This window comes from Pelodiscus sinensis, chromosome 2 (genome assembly GCF_049634645.1).
Source record: "Pelodiscus sinensis isolate JC-2024 chromosome 2, ASM4963464v1, whole genome shotgun sequence".
NCBI classification, from domain to species: Eukaryota; Metazoa; Chordata; order Testudines; family Trionychidae; genus Pelodiscus; species Pelodiscus sinensis.
The window spans coordinates 120,072,014-120,098,304 of NC_134712.1; the positions used below are offsets into that span (position 1 = coordinate 120,072,014).

Here is a 26,291-nt window from a genome sequence, read left to right on the forward strand (position 1 = left end):
GCTCCCCTGACCCCAGGCCAATTAGGTCCTGAGGGCAAGGGAAAGCGCATCAAATTTCCTCCATCCTGCCAGGAGGAGACTTCACGCACTCCCCTGCCCCCAAACCCTGATTGGCCTAGGGGCAGAGGGTGTGCACAGAGTTTCCTCCACACTGCCCCCACCCTGCGAGGAGCACGCGGCACTTAGAAGTGCTGTGCATTTCTGGCAGGGTGGGAGGAGGTTTTATGTGCTCCCCTGCCCCCAGGCCCTTATTGGCCTGGGGGTGGGGGAGTATGGGAAATCTCCTTCCACCACCAGAGGCATAGGTGCCTAGGGGAAATCTGGGGGAAGCAGAGGGGCTCCTCCACCCCCAGACCCATTATGGTCTGGGGTAGGGTTGCCAGGTATCCGGTTTTCTACAGGACAGTCCGATATTTGCGCTCTCTGTCCAGTAGAAAAATTCAGAAAATACCGGACACATGCAATGTCCAGTATTTTCTGAATTTCTGGCTGAGTGCCGGACGGAAGCCTGGCGGGGGAGGGGGAGTGACTGGGAGGCGAGCTGCGATTGGCGCTGGGAGCCCTGTGGTCACGTGTAAAAGCCGGTCGGGGTGGGGTGGAGCAGAGGCAGTGGCTGAGACTCCCAGCCACTCCCCCCACCCTGCTTCTGCGCACAACCAGAGGCTCCCAGTGCCAATTGCGGCCCCGCCTCCCAGCTGGGAGCCTCTGGCTGCGTGCAGAAGCTGGGGGGGGGGGGAGGGGAATGGCTCCCAGCAACTCCCCCGGCTTCTACTAGCAACTAGAAGGAGTGCCTGCCGGAGTGTTGGACTCTTGCTGTGGCCAGTGGCTGCACCCCCTCTTCTCCTCCCCTCCCCCACCAGCTCTGCTTCCCGTCCCCCTTCCTCCCGGCCAGCCCTGCCCCCCTTCCAGCCGGTCCCTCCCCCGCCCCACCCACGATCAAGAGTGTCCGGTATTTTGGGGGGGGTCTACCTGGTAACCCTAGTCTGGGGTGGGGAAGCCCGGAAGCATCCTGACTTCGACCCTTCCATTTGAGGTCCTGCCCCCGGCATCCTGGCTTCGCCCCTTCCATTTGAGGTTTGATGTGGCCCCCGACAAAAAATTATTGCCAAAAAATTATCCCATCTCTTGGGCCATAGTGTTAATTAGTGATGTTCACCAGTGTATCAAGATAGTTTGAGCTAATTTTTTTATTGAAGTTTTATATCTATGATGAGTAAACAGCTGAGATGCTCAAAACTGAGTTTAGATGGATCATGTATGTATCTTTATTTTATTTCACATTATTTTTCCATAAATATAGTGTAATTAAATATAATGTAATACAGTTTTTGCTGGTTTGTCTACATATGGTGAAATCAATATTTACCAACATTTACAGATACAAATCGAATCCTTTAAAGTTTATGTATATGGGGTTTGTCAGGAGATGTTAAATTTCTACTATAGAGGTTGGCTCCCCACTGTTTTGGTTACTGTGTATAATGTCATTTGGTGGGGAGATCATCTCTTTCGGTGAACTAGAGCAAAAAAGAAGGAAAAAGTAAGACTCCTATAGTAATCCTAGAAATATTGAGATTAGAAAGGAATTAAATTTAGCTTTCCCTTGAGGTGGGGGGGAGGGGGGGGTTGGTGGGGTTTTTTTTTAAGTGACTAAGATAATTCCTGATAAACTCCCAAACTATCACTAGTTTGTGAAAAGCTAATTCCACTCCATGAAATGCTAAGGTTCTTTATAGGAAATCTTGAATTCTGAAGTATTCTCTGGCCTCCAATTTACAATTTAATCTTACTGGTCCTGCAACATTGTTTTTTACATACATCCTTTTCAGAGTCTGGGGGGGGGGAAAGAAATTGGTTTTTACATACATCCTTTTCAGAGTCGGGGGGGGGGGGGGGAAGAAATTGGTTAATAGTTATCTATACAAAAAATAAATAATCTTGGTTACAAACACAAATATATGCAATGCTATTACCATATGAACTTGAAACAATTTATAAAGAAACAAGCTGTATTTAGTTGAGCCTCAGAGATGCAGTGTATGTTTTCATTCTCTTCTTTTTATTATCGTATTTTTTTAGACTATTCCTGTGTGGATTATACATTCATTCATAGCCCTCTTCCCTGCAGTCTTTTAGGGTGTGTCTAAACTACACCGCTCTGCAGACAGAAGGATGTAGATTAGGCACTTCGAAAGTGCAAATGAGCCCGGGATTTAAATATACCGGGCTTAATTTGCATACTCACATTCGGGCGCTGTGCCGATCACGCGCCCTTTCGAAAGTGAAAGTAAAGTCTAGCCTTCGAAAGTGAAAGGAAAGGAAAAAAATGAGGAGTACAGGATCTGTTGCAAAAGCTCCCTGCTGTCGGCAGAGCCGTGGGTAGACTGTACTTTCACTTTCGAAAGGGCACGTGATTGGCACAGCGCCTGAACGTGAGTATGCAAATTAAGCCCGGTATATTTAAATCCCAGGCTCATTTGCACTTTCGAAGTGTTTGATTTGCATCCCTCTGCTGACAGAGGGATGCAGTCTGGAGGTAGCCTTAGTGTCAAACAGTTGTGTTTGGGAACATAGAAATTGCTGTTTTGAAGCTGAATAATGGTCATTGGATCATCAGTTCACACTTGTGTGTAAACAAATTCTGTTAATGCAACTTTCATTACCCTTAGTGTTTGCAGTCACATTTTAAAACTGAAACCTAATTGCTTTCCTAGAATTCAGAAGAGCCATTCTGAATCTTATGTAAGTCTGTGATAACTTGCAGATATTTATGATGCTTGCTTGAGTATTAGAAAATTCCTTGTTGTATTGATAAAGAATGAAAGGAGGTTCTTTTCAACTAACCTCATTTTTACTTTTGAACCAGAGAGCTCCAGTGAATCCGATTGTGACTCAGATGAAAATAGCAGCTGTTCTAGCAGTTCAGATTCGGAAGTATTTGATGTTATTGCAGAAATTAAGCGTAAAAAAGCTCACCCCGATCGTCTTCATGAAGAGCTCTGGTACAATGACCATGGACAGGTATTGTGTGCAAAACATTCACTGTGTATAGAAAAGGTTTGTTCTGGGAGCCATACAAATCTACCAGTCAGATGTATTACAGAATGTGCTAGATGATGCCAGTTGTCTCCTGTTCAAATTCATTTTTTTTTCTAGATAATATTTTGTTTTTGTTCAAAGCAGGTCACTTTCACTCTCAGGCGCTCAATTAAAACCCTTGAACCCTGGTGATTCTTCACCCTTAATCATATTTGACTGCATTTACATTACTGGCAATGCCAGTTTACAATGGTGCTATTCTGTTAGCCTAACAATAGAGGTTCAGGTTGGAAGTCCAGCAACATCCATAGTCTGGCATGGATGTTGCAGGACCAGTGAGTCCTGGTGGATGGCCAACGGCAATGATCCCTGCGGAGCTGGCAAAGCAGTGGGCTGCCCACAGGGAGCTGATGGCAGGGCTGCCCAGTATGTGGCAGTGGGGCAATGCATACGGCCACTCAGGAAGCGGCTGCCCAGAAGCCCCAGCATGCGTGGCTGTCCAGAGCCCCAGTACACAGTGTGCGACTGCTTGGAACCCCAGTGCTGGGCTGCCCAGTGGAGCCATGGCAGCAGGGCCAGCAGGGGAGCCGGCTGGGACACCAGCGGCTGGGCCCAGGGGTCGCTGGCAGGGGTCCAAAAATGATTTCCTCAGGTCCGGCAAAGTCCCTCATCCGGGACCAGTCAGGTCCTGAGGGTGCTGGACGAGGGAGGTGCAAGCTATACAAAGATGAGGAATGAGGGAGACAGAGCATGTAGATCTGCTTTACAAATGATTCACTTAAAAGCACTTATTATATAACGATAAATAATGCCTTAAATATGCTGGTAATGCTCCTAATTTCTTGTCTAATGGTTCTGCTGTAATTACATGCAGATTATAGTCCTAATTAAATGTAATAGGTGAGCGCTTGAAACGTTGTTGGAATACACATGTAACACAGAGATCTGGCATTTGCACCTTTGCCATCGCCATCTTTCTTTTTTAACTCTCTTATAGTCGCTTCTAGCTCTTTGTCAAAGGGTGTCCCTCCTTCTCCCCCAAGGAAACTTCTGTTTTTCTGGCATTTTATTTGAGGCATGAAACTAGGCCACAAATTATAATGGCAGAAGATACAGCAATGCATTTTGTGGCCATTATAATTAAAAGGTCTGTTGATTATTCCATTACTAGCTCTTACTTATGCTCCTAACCTTAAAAAAAGCCCCAGACTAGAAAACTGTTGAGATATTTGACTTTCAAAAATTGTGTTAGGCTTTTCAAGCAAAAAAATGTACATTTTTTTTCAAGCTGCTATAATAGAAGGTTCAATATAAAATATTTGCCAATAGAGAAGTGAACAGTATCAGAAATGCATGATTATTTTCACAAATTTACATATGAGTTACTACTTCTTCCTAAAGGACGTCTGAGAAAAGTTCCCAAAATGTCATTGTGGCCTCCTTAAGAACACACTTTTTACAGATCATTTTTATTAAGTACAGAACAATTTTATATTGAATAGTGTGCTTTCCCATAATATTGTTCATTGTTCACATGCAAAGGTGATAGGCTTATAAATTAGGGATGTGAACGACTAGTCTATCAGAAAGAGGAATTAGGTGGGGGGGTTGGGAGAGGAGGGGATACTTCAAAGCAGCAGCACCATGTGGAGCCTGGGACCAGACCTGAGCTCCATGCGGCACTGCCACTTTGAAACACTCTCCTCTTCTCCTCCCCGTTGGCCCCGTGTTCCCCACAGTGCTTTCGCCTTTGAAGTATAGCAGCAGCCTTAAGGCACTTTTGAAAGACGGAAGCGCTTGATCAACTAATCAGATACAGTAATTCCTCATTTAACACTATAGATGTGTTTCAGAAAATGATCGTGTTAAGTGAAAACGTGTCATGTGGGGTCAAGTTTCCCATTGAAATAATGGAAAAGGTGGGGGTTGCGTTTCAAGCGGTGGTGTTTGTTGGGACCAGGACATAAGGTTGGGGGAGAAAGGAGACTGGGTTTACAGAAAGGAGGGGAGGTCTTTGGCTCTGGGGAAGGAAAGGTGAGGAGAGGGGAGGGGGATTAGGTTGGGAGTATGCCCCTGTGACGGGTCTGCTGGGACCCGCACTGTGTCTGGCGAGTGGGGGGGGTCTCTGGGAAATGGCACGGCAAGCGGTGAACCCCCCGTCACTTTGCAAGGAGGTGGGGGAAGCCCTGCGCAGCCACCGGCAACGGGCTGGCTGGGGAAATCATATTATTCCGGGGATGGTCATGTAATTAAAAAAGTTCTTTAAAAAAAAAATTGTGCTATCAGGAAAACATGTTAATGGGGCACGTGTTAAATGAGGAATTACTTTAGTCAATTTAAATTGCATCGACTATTCAATTAGTCAGTTAGTTACTCAAAATTTAGCATCCCTATTATATAAATGCTTCATGGAGGTGTTACAGACCTTCACTCCTTCAAAACAGCAATGAATGTCAAACATGTCTCACCCAAAACAACCAAGCCAAAAAGAAAAAAAAACTTTATAGCCTCATTGTGTGTAAACTACTCTCCTTTCTTGACTGTCATCTATCTTTAATTTTATGTCATCTATGTCATGTAATATATCTAATATACATTATAAGCATTTTTGGGCCTTACTGGTGATGAAGCTTCGGAGTAAATCCCTATGCACATACCTAAGATGTTACATTAATTATTAAATAGTACTTGAATGTAAATGCCAAGATTTTCAAAAGCGGCTAGTGATTTTGGGACACGTTAAATGGCCCTGATTTTCATGAAGTGTTGAACTAATTGAGTGTTTATTGAATTATTTATCTTGCTTGTCTCTGATATGTAAGATATACAGACAAGTGAGAAAATGTACTTTCAGCTTAGACTTGAAATGGGAATATTTTGCTAATGTTTACTTAGCGCACTTGTTCTTGAAGGATTCCAAAGTATGTGACAAACTGTTTAAGAGGAAAATACTACATCACTCTGATATTAAAGATGCACAGTTAAACACCCAAAGGTGAGGAAATACATCTTATGTTTCCCCAGCATGTATGTTCTGATAGAATCTATGAGGAAACCATGTCAACCAAACAGTCAGTAAATTAACCTTGAAACTGGGCTGCCTCCCCCCTGGCCATATGGAGTCCATTCCCACTGTGTACTGTTGGCTCCTTGTCATTGAGACACCCTAGCCTTCTCTCTGTTGGCCCCCTCGCCCACCATCATGTAACTCCGTTGGGACCTGCAAACTGCTTTTAAAAGTAAGATAAATCCCCTAGTGCGTTTGTATACATGATTGCAGTTTTCTGAAGTTTTAAAAATATATTTATACCTTACAGGGTATAAAATAGTTATTAAAAAAACTTTCCAAAACTGTAAAGCGTTGGGGAAGAGAAAGAGGAACTTAATTTGATTCTGCAGGCTGGTGCCGGGGTTCTGTGGTGGGTGTGATATCACAGCCAGAAAGTATGCTAAGGTGTTGCACTAACTGGAACTGTAAGTGGGCCTAGACTTCACAGGGCTTGGAGGGAAAAAGAAGGTAAGTGTCTATTTTATATTGTACAGAATGCCCCTCATGACAGAGTTATTAGGTATATTCATCCCATAATTTGTAAATGGTCAGCTATTTTTAAAAACATCTATGTGCAGGACACTTTTGAAATACTCCAGTTATGCCTCTAAAGTACCAAATAAGGTCTCAACCTACAAATGTTTACATTTGCTTAAGTTTACAAATTAAGTCAAATTCTGTAGGACCAGGATTTTGCCAAGTAAATTAAGTCACACTTGCATTCAAGTAAAAACCATGAATATATAACGTGCAGGGTTGCAGCCTATCTTGACTACAAGTAGCAGATTGTTCTAATGAATAAAAATGGAAAGGTTATACCTTACACATGATACCGCAGTGGTGTCATTTTGATAACGTTGTTGTCCCTGCACAAAAAACAATGACAGTCTAATGCTGTTGTGCAGTTTCTTTATATCAGTCTATACAAACAGTTTGCTGCTTAAATGGATGTTCTAAAACCAATAAATCTTGTAAGTATGACAGGCTCTTTGAAGCATCAGCATTCATGATGTTAAAACCAAAATGCTTTTCCAGACATAGTTTCTCGTCCTTTTTTCAATAAAAACAGAATCCAATTTTGTTTTTGACAGATGAATGATGGACCACTGTGCAAATGCAGCGCTAAAGCCAGACGAACAGGAATAAGACACAGCATTTATCCTGGTGAAGAGGTAACTAATTTTGAATATTGCACTTATAAAGACCATAATGCCAGCAGTAGGCAGGTACATGTTTTGCTCTGACATAAATTGGAGGAAACTATTGTGTTAGAGTAAACTATGGTGTCATATTAAATCAGTCAGATTTCTTACTGGTTATGTAATTTTACATTTAGGATATGGTAAGTATAACTTAGTTCCTTATGAAAACTATGGAAAATACTTCCTGAACTTAGGCACTAGCCAATTTCTTTTTAAAGTTTCTGAAACATGCAACTACAGTAAAACTCTGATGATCCGGCATCTGATGGTCTGGCACTCCTGATGGTCCGGTACCATCAGGAACACGGAAGTGCTCGGGGCAGCCAGACCATTGGAGCTGCTCTGCCCCCGGCTTCCCCGATTCAGCCGCTGCTAAAACTGACCAGCGGCTGAATCAGGGAAGCCGGGGGCAGAGCAGCTGGGGCGCTGCCGGGTAGGTCCCATAGCGCTGCCCCTCGGGGCTGCGGGACCAACCCGGCAGCACTCCAGCTGTCCCCGATTCAGCCGTTGCTGATACTGACCAGCGGCTGACTCCAGGAAGCCAGAGGCAGAGCTGCTCTGCCCTGGCTTCCTGGAATCAGCTGCTGGTCAGTATCAGCAGCAGCTGACTTGGCTACACCTGGGACAGAGCAGCTGGGGTGCTGCCGGGTTGCTGCCGAGCTGCTCTGCCTTGGGCTTCCTGGAGTCAGCCGCTGGTCAGTATCAGCAGTGGCTGACTTGGGGACACCTGGGGCAAAGCTGGACTATCAGAAGGGGGGGCTCTGAGGGGTCTGGGGTGGCATCCATCCCACCCTACCTCAGACCCCTCATAGCCCCCCCTTCCGATAGTCCGACATATCTGATAATCCGGCATCCCCTGGTCCTAAAGGTGCTGGATTATTGGAAGAGTACTGTACATTAATAATAATAATGTACTAACGCTGAGTCACAGATATCAAAGGGATGCAAAAGTTATGTTTTTGCAGAGTCTTTACTTTACACACCTCTTCTATAGGGAAAGGGAATAAATTAGCATCTTCCTTGCTGATCGTAGCAAGACATACCTCAGTACAGAAACATATCTCCCCTAGAATCTGCTAGAATCTGCTAGATGATTTAAAGTTAGCCAGTTTTTTGATTGAAAAAAAAATTTGCTCAGAAACACACACACTCATGCTAATTTTCTTATGATATGGCAATCTTTCAATGGAAAAAATGTTGATGAAGTGTATTTTTATAGGTAATGGTAACTGCCACATCATGGATGTATTTTGCTGTTTTCCCTCAACATTCTAAGTGCTTTACAGCACATCAGTTTTAATAGAAAACGTTTTGTGATATGAGAACATTCAAGAATGTGTTGGGTTTTTTTTTAACCCTACACTTTTGACTTCATTGGATCTATATTGTTAACCCCTTATTTTATAAACGAATTGGTGATTGAGGAGTCCATAAAATTGAAAATAAATTTCAAAATTATAATATAGGTTCAGTGCTAATTTTCAGTTTGGCTTTGTTCTTATCTTATAATAGTTTGCATGACTGATCATTCATGACGTTGGTCATTAATGAGATTCTACTGTTATAATGTTGCTTTTTCTGTGAGTGACTTAAAGATATAAAAAAATTATTTTGTTTGACAAGTCACAAATTTTGTTTGATACGTTTTTCCTTTTAACTGCAGATGTTCCCTCTGCTTTGTTGCATTTCAGAGTTCATGGACATTTCTGTTTCAGGGGCTTATTGCCCTGTCTCAAAACATTACTTCACACTGAAGCTTGTAGTAAACTACTTCAGACAGAATTTAATTTCCCTCATCCCCTTACAACCCAGTAAATTTTACTGAAGGAAGAAACAAGTTTAGTTGTCTCAAACATTTGAAATCTGACTGACTCACTGTGAAGTAGCTGCAACTAAAGATGAAGATGCTTCTGGGAATTTTTGGTGATCATAAAAGCCCATTGTAATTACTACATTAGCCACTCTAGTTCAAACTAGGGTGGCAGTGTAGGCATACCCTTAGCGACTAACACAAATATATAAATAGTATCATGAGCTTTCATGGGCACAACCCACTTCTTCAGATGACAGCCTCAGAGCAGTGAGAACCTAGCAGAAATAGATCCAAGAAGATGTTCCTTTTGTCAAGTTGCTGGTGAATATTTTTATCCATTAAAACCTGAGAAGGTTAAAAAACCTTAAAAACCGGATCATGGAAACCTTATATTCCATTGAACCAGATGCAGAACTTCCTACATTTAGACATAGCCAATTCATGTGCCTTTCATAGAAGCTATTGTGATCTACTAGTTAAAACAGGACACTGGTGGACTAGAGTTCTTCATCCATTACTAACACTGTTTCACTGTGTGATACTGGACTAGTCTGATTGATGCCTCATATTGTCCACCTGTCAAATGAAGATACCTATTCACCTTTGTCGTGAATTGAAATTGTTCCATGAAAAATCTTTAAGTGTAATTGTTACATATTTTAATTCATTACCTAAAATGAAATTATTTATTAAAAAACAGAAATAAAACATCTCCACACTTAGATGACTGGCTCCTTTATGCAAGAGAGATGCACAACAATATGGAGAATGTATGAATTTCACTTATATTTTGCCCAGAATAATATCCTATTGATGTTTCTGAAGTTCAATAAAAACATGTTATGCTACGACTTCCCTCCTTCTGGAATTCTTGATTATGACTACCCTTGTGGTTTCCTTTTTTTCTAGTGGCCATTTCATGGATGTTAAAAGTATTTTATTCCCTCTTTGTATTTAAATTCACCTTGAATCTGCATATAATTCTATTTATCTTAAAGCCTATTAAGCCATGTCGCCCCATGACCAACAATGCTGGAAGACTGTACCACTATCGAATTACAGTGTCACCTCCCACAAACTTCTTAGTAAGTACTTTATAAACAAGTCCAGGTGAGAGTCCAGTTTAATTTATTTTAAAATTGACCTTTTGTGCCATAGCTATTTTAACTTTTTTCTTTTTAGACAGACCGGCCAACTGTTATAGAATATGATGATCATGAGTATATCTTTGAAGGGTTTTCAATGTTTGCACATGCTCCATTGACAAATGTAAGTATATGCATGATATGCATAGTGCTTTTCTAGAAGGCAGGCTATTTCTGTCCATTTAAATAGCGCTTGTATAAATCAGTTCTTCATGTGCTTTGAGAGGCTTCTTGTCAATTTCTGTTGAAAATGGGAGGATGACATCAGTGCTAATAAGACTTAGGTTTTGTCCTGACTAATTGGCATTCATATTCCTTTCATACCATGATTGAGGCTGTAGTGTGCAACAGAATAACATTTTTGATTGTCAAGGTTTGGCAATGAAATGAACTGCGGATAACTTGTTAAAATTGTTAATTGGATTTAAACAGGTTGAACTTTTTGAATTAGAAAAGGAAAGCCAATCATTTTAACTGATAAAATTGACATGTGTTTGTTCAGATCACCGTGTTTTAAAAACCTGGAGTACAGCAGAAGTTTACAAAAAAAATCCTGTAGTTTTCTATCACTAGTTTAGTTCCCAATTAAATTATTCATAAAATGATACATTTTGGCTACATCTACACTATGAGTTTTCTCGGCAAAAAATATGCTAATGAGGGACTCATTAGCATGAGTTGCCATCTCATTTGCATATGTTCTGCCAATCCGTTTTTGCACAAAAACAAGCAGTATGGACATTTTCTTTTTGCCCAAAAAAACCCTTTTTCCGCAAGATCCTTATGCCACCAAAAAAGGAGGTATGCCGATCTTGCAGAAAAAGGGGGTATTGCGCAAAAAGAAAACAACCACACTGCTTGTTTTTCGCTAAACCCCGTGGCACAAAAACGGATTGGCAGAAAATATGCAAATGAGATGGCGACTCATGCAAATGAGTCCCTCATTAGCATATATTTTGCTGAGAAAACTGTGCTGTGTCAACAAGAGAGCTCCTGGTTATATCACTACTTCCTGTCAGAGAAGTGGTGTACCTGTGTCAATGGGCAATGCTCTCCTCTCAGTATAAGTTGTGTCTTCACTAAGTAGTACAGTGGCACAGCTGTGCCACTGTAGCATTGTAAGTGTAGACAAGCCCTTAGTGTTTTATCACTAATACCTCCATTTTCACTTTGGGGACATAGAGAAGAAAGAAATACTTAGGATTTTTCCTTGAGAAAATATTATATTGAGGATAAAGGAACCACCTTTTCTTTAGAATATCTGTCCACTCCAGCATGGCTTGGAGAATGACTGGCAAAATGTGTTACAGAATATTCTGTCTCCAAAGCAAAGAACATTCATGCTGCCCTATTTGAAATGATACTTGAAGATATTCAGCCTACTTCTGTTGTGGAACTTGTGTGTTTTGGGCACAAAACTATTGGCACCTCATTAACAGTTCTTTTTTCAGTACATTTTTTGCTAACTATTTGAAAATGGTCAGCAGTAAGTGATAATTCTGACAGATTGCTACTCTTTATTGCAGACATATGGTCATAAAGCAATACCACACAGCCTTTTCCAATATCAACAGGATACTAGATAGGCAAGGCCTTCGCAAGGAAACTGCTCTTGCTGCACTGTAAGGCTTTTGACAGGAATTATGGGGGAATTGCCGTTTCAGAGAGATTTCAAGAAATGCTTGATAAATAGCAGATGGCTAAGTGTAGCATCCACATGATTCTTTGCAAGAACAAAGATCACAAACAAAGTATTTTAATGAGACAAATTTGTATAGCTGAGGAAGCTTCGCTTGCACCCTGTAGCTCTGTAGCTGCATTATTAGTGGAGCCGGACAAATATTAGATAAAATATGTCAGATGAGATATGTTAAATGAATAATGCATCATTTGTGTGATGTTATTCAACCAGCTTTAAAACAGTGTTTTTCTTTGAATATATTAGCCAACAAATCTCTTTCTTCCAGGTCTTTTAAGTATAGCTGTGCATGGAAAATTTGTTCCTAATAATTTGGAAGTTGGTTACCTGTCTCAGAGCTTTTCTGCTCTCTGTTCTACATAGAATACAAAGGGAAACAGTCCCTTAACAGTGTCTGTTAAGCAGCTGATCCAAAAAGTCCTGACTTGGTCATCTTTAGACATCTATTTGAAAATAAATAGGCTTTCATTATATTTTAGAATACTGAAATAAATGTGGCTGCATATTTTCCCCCCAAATATTGATTACTATATCTTAATATCCAGATTCTTAATTTCTATTGATAGGTATTCAGGATAAAATACATTTGAAGAAGGAGGATTTGTCATTATCTTAATGTTTGATTGTGAATCTGTTGGAGGTTTTGTTTCTGAATAAACAAGTTCATAACAGGGGTAACAGCTACTTAATAGATATATCCTAAAGTTTAACATTAGTCAGAGCTGGAAGGCAGAGGAGCGGAGAAGAGGGAGCTTAAACCCAGGGCCACACGACTACAAGCAGATGCCCGCAGCCAAGCACTTGTACTTGTGAATTGAATTCAGTGCACCTCTATGCAGGTACAGAGATCATTTGCAGTATTGAGGACTTAGATTGCTTCAGTTTCATGAATCATTGATCATTAGGAGGCGAGCTCGTTGCAAGGACAGTGAAAGCTTCAGCTCTGTTGGTTTAAAAATGGCAAGAATTTAAGTTCCCTCATGGCTCTCTAGAAAGTCATAGAGTTGTATGCCTACTGGATTGCTGCTTGCTTTTTGTACCAAAACCTTCAGAATCCAAATTGTAAAATTGCATGGTATCAGAGAAGAAACAGGCGACCTAGGAGCAGATGGGGAAAAAGGAACTGCTTTATTACCCACTCACGTTTACCTTGGACATACAACACAATGTCTGAGTGGCAACAAACTGGCATTAGTCAAACCCTTTTATCTATTTTAGTATGTTAATTCACATGTTTATCATTACTTTTCCTTATTTAGTAGTGTTAATTCCCATAAACTGAATATTAATAAAAAAATAATAAATACAGTTATACCCACCCCTAATTACTATTTATAGAATTTCTAACTGAATCAACACTTTCTAAATCAGCAGGTTACAGAGATTACAAGAAATTTAACCCTGAAGGTATTTTATACAGCGCCAATGAGGATAGGCAAAAGACACAACAAAGTAGAGCAGCTGCATGCTCATCTATTTTTCTAGGCTGCAAAAACGAAGGGAAAGAGCATGTCCAAGGGTAATGCCTGCTGTGGCTGAAATCCTTACCACGATCCCAGACCTGTATTCATTTTGCATTTCCCAGCATGTGGTATAGGAGCTAAATTTTAAGATCTGTGGAAATGGCATTAGTAATTGAAAGTGAAATTTTCAAAAAATATTATTTAAATATTTCAGTGCTGCGCATGAATGGAGTCTTAGTTACAAATCTAAAAAGTAGCTGTCAAAGTATTTTTTTCATGGTTAAAGTTTAGACTGGCTGTCCATAAATCCCTTGAAAGCATAGAACTGCCATCCCATCCAGTCCACCTAATCTATTTTGTATTGTACAGGAGTACTGGTTTGTTATAACATTTTAGTGATTACTCTGGTGTGATAGGGTTCTTTTTTTTTAAATGATGGAAAGCAAAAAAAATTTTTTAAATGTTTACAGGGATGCCAATGTCTTGAAGACTAGATTTCCATCTGAAAATTCGTCCCAACACTCCCCCCACAATCCCACCCTGAAAATCTATACCTATAACTGATAGAAATTACAGAAGAAATTATCTCTCTTTGGTGCATTTATTTCATGTGTTTGACAGCACTTTGTATCTAGTCAATTGCATTTCCTGTCTTATGTGCTAGTATTATGACATGTGTCTCATGCCCTGATCTGAGGGAGCCCGTTTATTTACTAGTAACAATGGCATTAAAGGTGAAGGGGCTATAGACAAAAAAATGAAAGTGAAGGAGAAATGGAGAATTTGGCTCAAGCATGTGTGGTGGTTATCCTGAGCCTGCAATAGCAGCAGAATGGAAAAAGTTCTGTGATATTTTGACAGGGAGATAGAAAAAAGAATGTTTGCAACAGCTATTCTAGCCAATTTCAGGTCTCTTTTTTTAATTGATCAATTTAAAGAAGTCAGGTTTACATTGTCCTTCTAAAGTGAGGTGGTGGGGGAGCAATCTGCATTTTGCAAGCTTGTGTACTAAAATTAATTAAATATTTGGCTTAACAGGGAATATATTTCCCTTTTAAATGTGTTTTAGCTCTATTTCATGTAAACCTATATATCTGTACTGCAAGTCCCTGTGCCACACTCACATTACATAAAGATGTACTAAGACAATAAGGCTAGTAGAATTAATAGTGGGATAAAAACACTTCGCCTCTAGGTCGTTAGACCAGTCTTGCACACTCTATCATGCACAATAAAGTCATATGCAAATATAACATTTTCAGAATGAGAGAGGAGAGATCAGTTAGTTTAAAGCAAAATTGGTTAGCAAAAGCAAAATTCAGTAATCTCCATTAGATGGCATTGTTTGACCAATGCTTCCTGTCAGTCCTATGTTATTTCACAAGTGGAGTTACTATAGTCCTGTATTTCTCTCGCTCCCTCCTGCTCCAATCTTTGTATGAACTCTCTGAGGCAACAGTTTTACTAAATGCCCTTTTCATCAGATGGAAATTCTTGGGAAACAAAATTGTATGAGTGATGCAGTCAACACCATCTGTCCCTTCAAACTGAACCTCTGTTCTATTTTTCTTCCAGATTCCTCTATGTAAAGTAATCAGATTTAACATTGACTATACGATTCATTTCATTGAAGAGATGATGCCTGAGGTAAGGGGGATAATTAGTCAAGAGATCAGTTTGAGTTATGAATTGTTGATAAATTTAAATGATTAACTCTGTAGCATCTAGTTTCATGCACCCTCAACGAGGTAGATTATAATATTCTGAATGTATGGCTGAATATGAAAGCTATGATTTCTACATAAAGCTATAAGCATATCTCTAGAATGCTACATGTTTAAAATAAAATTAAGAATACTCATCTTTATCCTTACCTCTTTGAACTTTTCAAAGATCTGTACAAATATATTTCAAACAGTATCCCTTGTGAACTGAGGTAAGGATATAACCCTACTTTACAAATGAGGAAACTGAGGCATAATAAGGTGGTGATTTGCCATTATTATGTAAATCTGTGGTGGAACTAAGATTAGTATTTCACTTTTTTAACTCCCAGGCTTGAAATCTGGTCACTAGGACAGGACTGGCTCTTAATCTAAACTGATGCAAAAATAAAAATCCTCATAGATATAAAAAAGCAATTTCAGTTTATATTCTGGTTTGTATTCAGAAAGTCTTTTGGTAAAGCTAAATTTGTGGAGTAAATTTCTGCAATGAAATGTCATGTCTAGCTGTAGAAATAGTATCTATGTTTTACTTAGTGTCCTATATTTACATATTTTTCTTAGTTATGCAAGAGGCTAAAAAATTCAAATCAAGATTAATGTGGATCGCAATGTGATAAACTTCCTGATACTGAATCTACTGTGCTGTCTTCTAAATCTACTTGATTTAATGTAATGAAAAGACTGCAAACCAAGTAGAGAACCTGGCTTTGTGCCTAAGACCTTACTTGCACACCTTGTTTAACAGGGCACTCCTACCAGAAATATTTTGTTGGGTTTGGAATTTTTGATTGGTTTCATATCCATAAACTTTATATTGACTTGAATTATCATTTTATGAAATGTGTGTTGACCTGAACTAGTGTTTTTAAAGTGCAATCTCCTCGTTTGTGGTTGAAAACTAGAGGGGCTTCTTTCCCAGTTGAACGGAGGAATTCCTCTTCTCTTAAGATAACAACCCTCCATTTGCAATGTACTTATTTGTTGCATAGAGAGTGGTGGCGATATAAAAAATGATGATTAATACGCTTTTTAGCTAGAAGAAGCAGGGCGGGGAATCATAAGGGAGGTGTTAGTAATAAATATGTCAACTCTTTAACTTGTTCAGGTGAAAGGCTTTTGTTGCATAATAAATTATCTTGAAGTCTTGAGTTCATAATATCTGTCCCCAGTGTGGATTTGAGCCTTTTATAAAGGGCCCTTAATATACATCAACAGTGCTTTCAGAAGAAGCCTCACATTCTAAAAGATGCATAACAGACAGCCATAAGCTTAAAGATTTACCAATCACTGGGCAGTATTCTCTCCAAATTATATTATTTATGTGTTGAAATGTTTGAATAATGATATTCTGACCTTTTTCTCTTCCAGAATTTTTGTGTGAGAGGACTTGAATTATTCTCTTTGTATCTGTTCAGAGATATTTTGGAACTCTATGACTGGAATCTTATAGGTAACTTCACACTTAAAAGTATACACACGAAGAAATATTAGATCTTATAAACAAATTCAATAATTATGTCTAGATTTTAACACATCTTTGGTTTAGAAAAGAGGGCTTGAAGTCGTACATTTTAAATGTCACGTATACATTTACAGTTTGTTTTTACCAAGAGCAAACAATTTATCAGAGTTTGTTTAATCCAATATGTAATACTTTAATTTTTCTTTTCAGAAAATTTTAATTTTCAGTTTATCAGCGTTCGCCATAGTGGATGTTTTAAACAAGCTGTTTATATTATTTATATTGCACAATAATACATGCATACGGCTTTGTTGTCAGGGTGTCAAATAGAATATTGTCTTTGCCCTGACAAACTCACAGACTAAAGGCATTTGTCCTACTCTACAATGAAATTACAAAATAGTGCTATAGACAGCCTCATAGTATTCCTGTGCTTACTAAGCTGTCACTATAGCTGGAAATTTTACCAGGATATGAAGAAATACACGTACATTTTAAGACTGTGACACAACAAAATTTCCGAGTGAAGATTTTTGCTCAACCTGAAACAGAAGTGTTTCTGAACAACTTCACTTTAAAATATGTAAACATCTTTTGGCGCTTGTTTTTCTTCCTATGAAGATTTATTTAAATTCTTGCTGTATTTATTTAACACTTGCTATAGCACAGAAATGAATATAATATTAATATTTTGTGTGTGCATCCCTTGATTAGTTATTGAATACATGTGTGATCCTGGTTTTGGATTAAGTGTTACTAGCTTTGATTGTATCATCCTTAACTTTTTAAAATTGTAAGTCACGCACCATTTTGGGCTTTTACTTTTCACATGATGTTTTAATTAATATCATTAGAAAGGAGGAAGAAACAGTAAACTAGGGCATTTTGTTTCTCCTCAGTATGTAAAAAGATCAGTACTATTAATTCATTCACAAAATGAAAATTAAAGCAAATTCTTTATTCCTGTCTTCTTATAGAACTCTTTTAATGCATTGATTTATACAAGCAGAATTTCCTCTTTTCCTTTTCATTGCTTCAGAGTAATTATACTAACTATCAGAGATGTATTTGTTCATAGATCTTACTTCCCTCCCTTTTCCCCTTCCCCCCACTTTCTATTTCTCTCTGTCTCTGTCTCGGTCTCTGTCTCTGTCTCTCTCTCTGTCTCTCTCTCTCTCTCTCTCTCTCTCTGTTGTAAATGAAGCTGCGTGCATGGACGTTTCTGTTCTATAGTGGACCAAAGAGAATATTATCTCTACTTGCCTTGCCATTTTACCATGTTGTGATTTCACTGAAGACATAGATATTCCAGGGGAAATTATGGCCCTGTTGAAGTCAATAGCAAAAGTTCCATTGATTTCAGTAAAGCCTGGATTTCACTGTTTTTGAAAATATATTTTCAGAGACTTAGTTATTTTTCTGTTAATTTTCTTATTTAAGGTCCTTCATTTGAAAACGATTCTTGTTGTCCAAGATTTCATTTCATGCCACGGTTTGTGAGGTTTCTGCCAGGTAAGTTTTATGTTCTGTGATTGGATGAAAATTAGACTTGCAAACTCCTATGCATCTCTTTGAACAAAGAAGAGCCATTTATATGGGCCTCATTGCTATTTCTTCAAGTGAACTGAAGGTTCGAGCAGAATCACTTTATTAGTCAGCACTGTGAAAGTTTTATTTGCACTCAAAAGAGCTAGAGATTGGTGTGTTTGTTTTTGTTTTTGTTTTGCTTTTTAGCGGCAGCTGAGATTCAGGAGCAAAGAGTTCCAGGTTGGGATGGAAAGAAGTGTCCTGGTTTTAAATGGCTAAGCTGTAACTTTATGGGATCGGGTGATGATTACCTCCAAAAGGAACAGAAACTAGTTGTCTTTGTACCGCTAAGGCACAATTATACTGAAGGACCATTGCTTAAATATATCTGAACATTTTCCCCTAAAGTAGTGGTTCTAAATCTTTTTGATACTGGGAACCAGTAAACCCATTCACAAGCTTTTGGAGGACTGAAAACATGTATTTTCATATTTGCATATTCATTAAGCAAATAATGAATATGCAAATAAATTGTGCCGCTGGCCCTATCTGTTTGGCAGGTTGTTCTGCCGCCCCCTTCCTGGCCCCAATCCCGTCCGCTTTATTGGATCGTGTACGATAATTTTTCTAAGGACTGGTATTTTTTTCTAAGGACTGGTACTGGGCTGCGGACCACACTTTGGGAAACGCTGCCCTAAAGAATGGAGAAGGACAGTCCATGTAGTCTATTCCCCCTCCTCCGCACAGGGTCTCACACTCTCCGACTTATCAGGAGGAGTCTACAAGAACATATACCATTCAAATTGAAAAGCTTTTCAGTCTAATGTGAATAGGCCTTGGTGGATCTTTTTGCCTTTCTCACTCAAAAACTTCTGGTTTCCTTTCTATTTTTTGCCTCAGTCCTGGATACAGAAATCAATGTTCAGTTTATTTGGCTACTATTTTGGTTTTCTGTGACCTTGCAGAAAGTGAACTACTCTCCTGTTCTTCCCTTAAAGTACAGGACTAAGAGCCATATTGCATTTAGTATTTCCCTCCAGACTGCTTTTGGTGTTGTGTGATACTAATATTGTCCCGAAAAAAAAATCTCCATTTGAAACACTTCTCACAGACACTCACTCTTCTAGCAGAAGGGTTTATTTTTAGTTGCAGTGATTTCAGCTTGCCGAACAAGCGAGCTTCAGCTTTTAGTGACTGATCCACCTTATAAGTACCATGGGATAAGTAGAATGGCTTTTGGTCTTAATCTATTCCAGATAACAGCCCCTAAGAACATAGAGCTTTTTGACTAAAGGTGCAGCTATGGCATAAAACAATTTGTTTTGAGGAGAATCATGTCTAAGACCCTGTCTACACTGGGATTTGATCCATATTTGAAATGGTAAATGCTGTTGTAGCTAATTTAGCTACAAACATAGTTGGCTTGCCTTCAGTGGTCCGGATACAGATACAGGGATGAGTTGTTGGATCCCCCCTACTACTTATGTTTTATGTCCTTCTAACAGAGCTAAAGAAATACCATCTCTAGCTGTCACAGTGTCTGCATAGGCTGGCTGAGATGGCAGGCATTGTGAGGTTCAGAACTTTGAACTAATCAAGTCGTGTTTGCGGAGTGCCTTAGATATGGGAGGGTGAAGAGTGTTTATCTACTGTACCATTTTTTTTAAGAATAATATGAAAAATACATTATTGAGGGTTGATTTTCTTTGGGATCCATGGTGGGAGATGGGGGAATCTACAAACATGAATTATTTTGACCATAAACACTGGAAAAGCCTCAAAGCAGCCAGATTTCAGAACTGGGTCTAGTACAATGTTATTTGGGTTAGACAACAGCATAGACTCTCCTTTTCTAGTTTCATTACCCTCACATTTGTTCAAGTAAGCAATCTGGGGTATATACTCTAGCTGCTGCTGCTCAGGGCTTTCTCCTGTCAAGTTAAATAAATTAGCTACCAGTCACCAGGTGAGAGCAGGTGGGTAATTTTATAAAGGGAATATTTTCAAATTAAGATGTTGGTTTTTTGCATTTTAGGCTGCTATCTGCTTCAGTAATACTTAAGAATGGTTTGTCATAACAAAGGGGCTGTGTCTACACTGGCACCTTTTTCCGGAAATGCTTAAAACGGAACAGTTTTCCGTTATAAATATTTCCAGAAAAAGAGCATCTACATTGGCAGGATGCTTTTCCGGAAAAGCCCTTTTTCTGGAAAAGCATCCATGGCCAATATAGACGCGCTTTTCCGGAAAAAAGCCCCGATCATCATTTTTGCGATTGGGGATTTTTTGCAGAAAAGACTACTGTGCTGTCTACACTGGCCCTTTTCTGGAACAGTTTTCCGGAAAAAGGACTTTTGCCCGAGCGGGAGCAGCATAGTTTTTCCGGAAAAGCAGCTGATTTCTTACAGTAAATCATCACTGCTTTTCCGGAAATTCAAGGGGCCAGTGTAGACAGCTCGCATCTTATTCCAGAAAAGCGGCTGCTTTTCCGGAATAAGTGGCCCAGTGTAGACACAGCCAGGGTGTTTGGGTATGTTTCCCAGTTGTAGGTTTTATATTGGAGCAATGTTATTGCTAGTGAACAAAGTATAATAGAAGGTTATTTGGGTAGGTCATGTTCCTGACTTTCCACAATCTTAGTATTATCTTTATTCCCTAGATCTAATTCTATTGGAACTGGAGAATCACTGTTTATATTGATTGGAGATTTAAACTGTACCACCTTGCTGTAGTGGTTCGGGAAGACTTTCCATATGATTCTCTGAATATTACTGTAGTGTTTGTGTTATAGCATTTTCACCATAATATATTTAGTCCTTCTGCTCACCTCCTTGCATAAGAACCTATTAATGTTTCAGAGAGGATAATGTGACTGGACCGGAACACGCCAGCTTATGGAAGGGAAATGGACTGAAATTTTCTATTTCCGCAATGATGAATTCTCTCACTTACTGAAGTCACCACATTTATAAATTAAACTCTTTTTATTTAAAGAAAGGATTTGAGAATCTCATGTCTGAGGGATTCTTAGGGTATGTCTACACTGCCACCCTAGTTCGAACTAGGGTGGCTAATGTAGGCATTCGAAGTTGCAAATGAAGCCCGGGATTTAAATATCCCGGGCTTCATTTGCATCTTGCCGGGTGCCGCCATTTTTAAATGTCCATTAGTGCAGAATCCGTGCCCGCGGCTACACGTGGCACGGAGTAGGTAGTTCGAATTAGGCTCTCTAATTCAAACTACCATTACAGTAACGGTAGTTCGAATTAGAGAGCCTAATTCGAACTACCTACTCCGTGACACGTGTAGCCACGGGCACGGAGTCCGCACTAACGGGGATTTAAAAATGGCGGCGCCCGGCAAGATGCAAATGAAGCCCGGGATATTTAAATCCCGGGCTTCATTTGCAACTTCGAATGCCTACATTAGCCACCCTAGTTCGAACTAGGGTGGCAGTGTAGACATACCCTTAGTAACATGCCTCATCATCTATCTAAATGTTTCATCCACAACCAAGTTTACTCATAGAATTTGCGTGGTGGCAGTCTCCTCAATAAAATGCCTGATAGGATCATCATGAATGATCCTTTACTTTTGTGGTCCTCACAGCCATGATTAACTGGCTTGTCCTGTCATGGTACTTTCTATACTTTCTCTCATCACAAAATGCAGTATTGTCAATGTGCATTTCCTCACGTCTCAGAAGTAGTTAGTAGTTTTCACATGTACTTGGTTCATCCAGAGACAGTAAGTCAGCATGAGCCCAAGCTACTCTTTAGTCTTCATTACTGCAGGTGCAGCACGTAAACACTGAAAATTAGTCCATAATGCCAGGATAACTTATCGCATGCATCCATAAATGTCTCATAAAATTCTTGAATGTTTCTCCAGAAAGCCATATAATGTCTAAACAGTTTAAAACTATTGTTGTAAAAGGAAATGATAAAATGTATAAAGGCAAAACGTAACTGGTCTATATAATTTATGGTTCTACATGCAGATTTTAGAGCTATTCAGCCACCTAGTTAACTTGAGGCTTTCAAAAAGATTAAGCCGTTATTCCTTCTACCATTAATGTTATTGTTTCTAGTTGAGCAAATTGAGGTGCTTATGCACGTGCATTATTCATCAATAAAAATGTTTGTGTTCTTTTTAGTCGGTTGTTTGAGCAGTTTGCGCTTTATTTAACCCATCTGAACATTTTACTGCATAGCCGTTATTTTCCTTTCATAAATGCTTTGGAGGAGGGGAGGGAGAAGTTTTTAAATAAATGGCTTTTAATCTATTTTTAAGATGGTGGGAAGGAAGTGCTGTCAATGCATCAGATACTACTCTACTTGTTACGATGCAACAAACCTTTAGTCCCGGAGGAGGAGATTGCCAATATGCTTCAGTGGGAAGAACTGGAATGGCAGAAATATGCAGAAGAATGCAAAGGAATGATAGTTACCAGTCCTGGCATGGTACTGCAAACATTTTTGATTTATAAACAAGTCATGTGTGCACTGTAATCTTGGTTCAGTGATTTGGGTGCAGGTTAAAGTGGAATGGGAGAAGGAAGCCAGAAGAATGAGCAAGAGCCTTTGATTTCAGTGCTGTTGGAATAACAATATTGAAAGTATGCTGAAAGTCAGAGAATTGGGTATGCAAAATATTATAGACATATGGCAGCGAATTAACTTGACCCAGTGCCCTATTCTTTGGCATATTGGGAGATGTTTAAGAGCAGGTTTGCAGACTAACAGCATACGAATGTGTACATTGAAATTGCAATGTTTTAAGCATGTGTAACCCTAATTTAGTTCTCTTGTGCATATGTATTATGATAGCCTTTACTTTTACAATCACATACTATTTCCCTTCTTAATTCTGAGGGTGGGTAGTTATTCAATAATCCCTTTTATCTTCCTTAATCAATGTCTGACACCAAGCCTTCTCTACTGCACACCATCCAAAATCCTGTACAGAATACAGAATTGTTAATTTTCTTATTGAGTGCTTCACAGGCAATAATGACTTTATTTTCAGAACATCTCTGTGATTTTAGATGGGGTTAGCATGCCTATTTTACACGTGGCAATCTGATGCAAGGAGATATTAATGGCAACATTATCAATTGTCCACTAACATTGAGTATCCATTTTGACACAAACATGGCCTGGTATTTTCAGAATACTAAGCTTTTTATTGCACTTTATAAATTGAAAGTGTAGTTTTAATCAATTTCAGTTACTGCTGTGAATGCTCAGCCCTTCTCAAATTTGAGCTGACATGCGTCAGGTAGGCACCCAGAAAATGAACAACACACATTTAGTGGTACCTTTTGAAAGGTTGGTTTAAATGTGATGGCTCAACATCACACAGAACTCAGCGACAGAGACAGGATTAGAGTCTCGTGATGTTGGGTGCCATTAACTTCCTTAATTGCAGAGCCATTCTTTTTCTTAGCAGTTGTGCTGCCTATAGTAAATGTCATCGACTTTGACTTTCAAGAGTAAAACACAATAATAGAAGTTATTTTAGGCCAGATTCATTAACTCGGTGGAGTTATAATGATTTGAACAAGCTGAAAAATCTATCCCTCTATATAGGAATGTAAGAGACTAGTTGACTATCCGATAAGCATAAGCTTATCGGATAGTCAACTACTTATGCAAGTAAAAGCCAGATCCCCCCCAGCACCGTCTCTGCGGGGGGCAGGCGAGGTAGAGGCACAGCGGAAACAGCATGAGCAGGGACTGAAGCAATCTCTGCTTGCACCACTTCTGCTGAGATTCTGCTTTTCAACTGCACACGAACCCCAACGGACCCTGCAGTGCCTCAGCGATCCCCTCTGCTCCCGCACTCCCTGCGGTGCCTGAGCCCAATGGAGCTCTAGTACATTTCAAAAGCAGAAGCCCTGCAGGGAGAGCAGGGCTAGCGAGGGGCTCCCCAACTGGTCCCACACTCTCTACAGGGCTTCCTTTTGAAATGGACAAGATTCCCACTCGGGCTATTGTACAATTAAAGGAAGCCCCACGCTCCCTGTCAGGCTCTTGGCCTGGCAGGAAAATCCAATCCACTATTCAATTAGTTAGTTAATCTAAATTTAATATCCCTATCTCTGTTATATGCAAGGCTTTTTATTTCCATTTTTAACCGAGACGCACAGATGAAATCCACATCTAAAAAGGAGAATCTGATGTTCATCCATTCAAACCGGAGAAACACCAACAATGGTTATTTGTATCTAAGAGCTTGTGTACACAGAGTAGTAATGCAGACTATGGGGATGTGGTTTTTAAAGCACACAAATGTGTTTCACATTAATTGATCAATGCAGAGCTATGGTGCACACTATAGGTTCTCTAGTACACTGAATCTAGCATTGTTTGAAACATATACACAAGGCCTACGTCTAGACTGGCATGATTTTCCGCAAATGCTTTTATCGGAAAAGTTTTTCCGTTAAAAGCATTTGCGGAAAAGAGCATCTAGATTGGCACGGATGCTTTTCTGCAAAAGCACTTTTTGCGGAAATGTGTCCGTGCCAATCTAGACGCGGTTTTGCGCAAGAAAGCCCCGATTGCCATTTTCACCATCGGGGCTTTTTTGGGCAAAACAGTTTTCAGCTGTCTACACTGGCCCTTTTGCGCAAAAGCATTTCCGGAAAAGGGCTTTTGCCCAAACGGGAACGTCAAAGCATTTGCTCAAGAAGCACTGATTTCGAACAGTAGAACGTCAGTGCTTTTGCGCAAAATCAAGCGGCCAGTGTAGACAGCTGGCAAGTTTTTCCGCAAAAGCACATGCTTTTGCGGAAAAACTTGCCAGTCTAGATGCAACCAAGGAGATTCAGTTTGTATGTGTGGCGTTACCTTTCATATCTTCTACTTTTTGAGTACTTAACTATCTAGTCTTGATGATCTGGAAGGAAACTTTATGAGATGAATTAGTATGTTTATGTAAAAACATAAAAACTGTTTCCTATACCTTTAAAATTTTATTGTTTTATTATAATACCATTAAGGGAAGAGATCATTAATGCTCTTTTTTTTTTGTAAGTAGGTTGTGATTAGTTTCTTTTTCTTAATATGTGGATTTTTAAAATGTGATTACTACATGCTCTGAGTATAAAAGTAAGTGAGAAATGGATTCTGAGAGTATTTTCAATACATTTTATCCCCTATTTGATTAGGAAACTCAACTTTATTGAGACGACAATATAAAACAGTGCTTTAGAAAATGAGGTCTCTTGAATTCAGTTCTGTCAACTTAATACAGCAACTTAATACAGTAAAAACACTGTAAAGATAAAAAAATAAACATTTATTTAGTTATTTTTCATAATATCATTTGTGAAATAAGAATTCCTGCTGGGAATAAATGAAAAGATAGAAAAAAAAACTTGTTTATTTTAAAATTTGAGGAATAACTACGTTAAATGGAAAAAATAAATATTGTATGAGGCATAAATCTTTTTACTTTTAAATAAAGACTTCATAGAAGTAACAAAAGACCATAGTTGTTAAATATAATATATTTGTCATTTCATTAGTTTCTCAGATTTTGTTTTGGAAAAGTTTTACATTTTAATCCAATACGTAACACTTCAATTTTTCTTTTACAAGTGGTTTCTTCTCTTCCTGTGAATATAAATACATATTTTATGCCGTCATATTGCCCTCACTTGCAATGGCATCAGATTCTTTCAGATATGCAAATGCATGGCTCAGTCGGTATTTGGATGGGGAAAATAGCTGAATAGAACCTCTTTCCTCTCAATCAATAGTGAATCAATATTCTTATATGCTTCCCAGTAGTAATATGTTGCTAGAGGATCCATGGTTTGGATTAGGGATGTGGACCTGTATATGAGTGCACAGTTAACAGCTTAGCCTGGGTCGATCACATACATTCCCCTCCCCCTACTGCTTCTGTATCGGGGCAGCAGGGGAAGGGAGGCAGATGTGAATAAAATCTCAAATATTGTTTTTTTTAGAAATATTATAGAAATCAAGTGATCAATATTTTTGCTTGGATATCTGCTTGGAGAAACTAGAGAGTTGGATGGAGATCTTTTCCAGTCTATAATAAAAGGAGAAGGGATTTGAGTTGTGAGCAAGGAATTCTTTTGTGAGAATTATTGATCAGGTGATGGTTAATATCTGTTAATTCAGAAACAGACC

The 26,291-nt window shown here is 39.2% G+C and overlaps 1 protein-coding gene across 2 annotated transcripts in view; it reads left to right on the forward strand.

Annotated features, from left to right (window-relative positions):
* The window catches only part of DROSHA (drosha ribonuclease III), a 99,825-nt gene that overhangs the window by 12,495 nt on the left and 61,039 nt on the right, over window positions 1-26,291 (forward strand). For both annotated transcript variants that reach the window (XR_012901729.1, XM_006114260.4), the window contains exons 6-13: window positions 2,867-3,021; window positions 7,180-7,260; window positions 10,102-10,188; window positions 10,286-10,372; window positions 14,986-15,057; window positions 16,506-16,587; window positions 18,040-18,111; window positions 22,420-22,589. Coding sequence is in view for 1 of the 2 variants with exons in the window: in XM_006114260.4 (XP_006114322.2) it covers window positions 2,867-3,021; window positions 7,180-7,260; window positions 10,102-10,188; window positions 10,286-10,372; window positions 14,986-15,057; window positions 16,506-16,587; window positions 18,040-18,111; window positions 22,420-22,589 (806 nt within the window). In the remaining variant the exon portion in view is untranslated. The remainder of the gene's footprint in view (window positions 1-2,866; window positions 3,022-7,179; window positions 7,261-10,101; window positions 10,189-10,285; window positions 10,373-14,985; window positions 15,058-16,505; window positions 16,588-18,039; window positions 18,112-22,419; window positions 22,590-26,291) is intronic.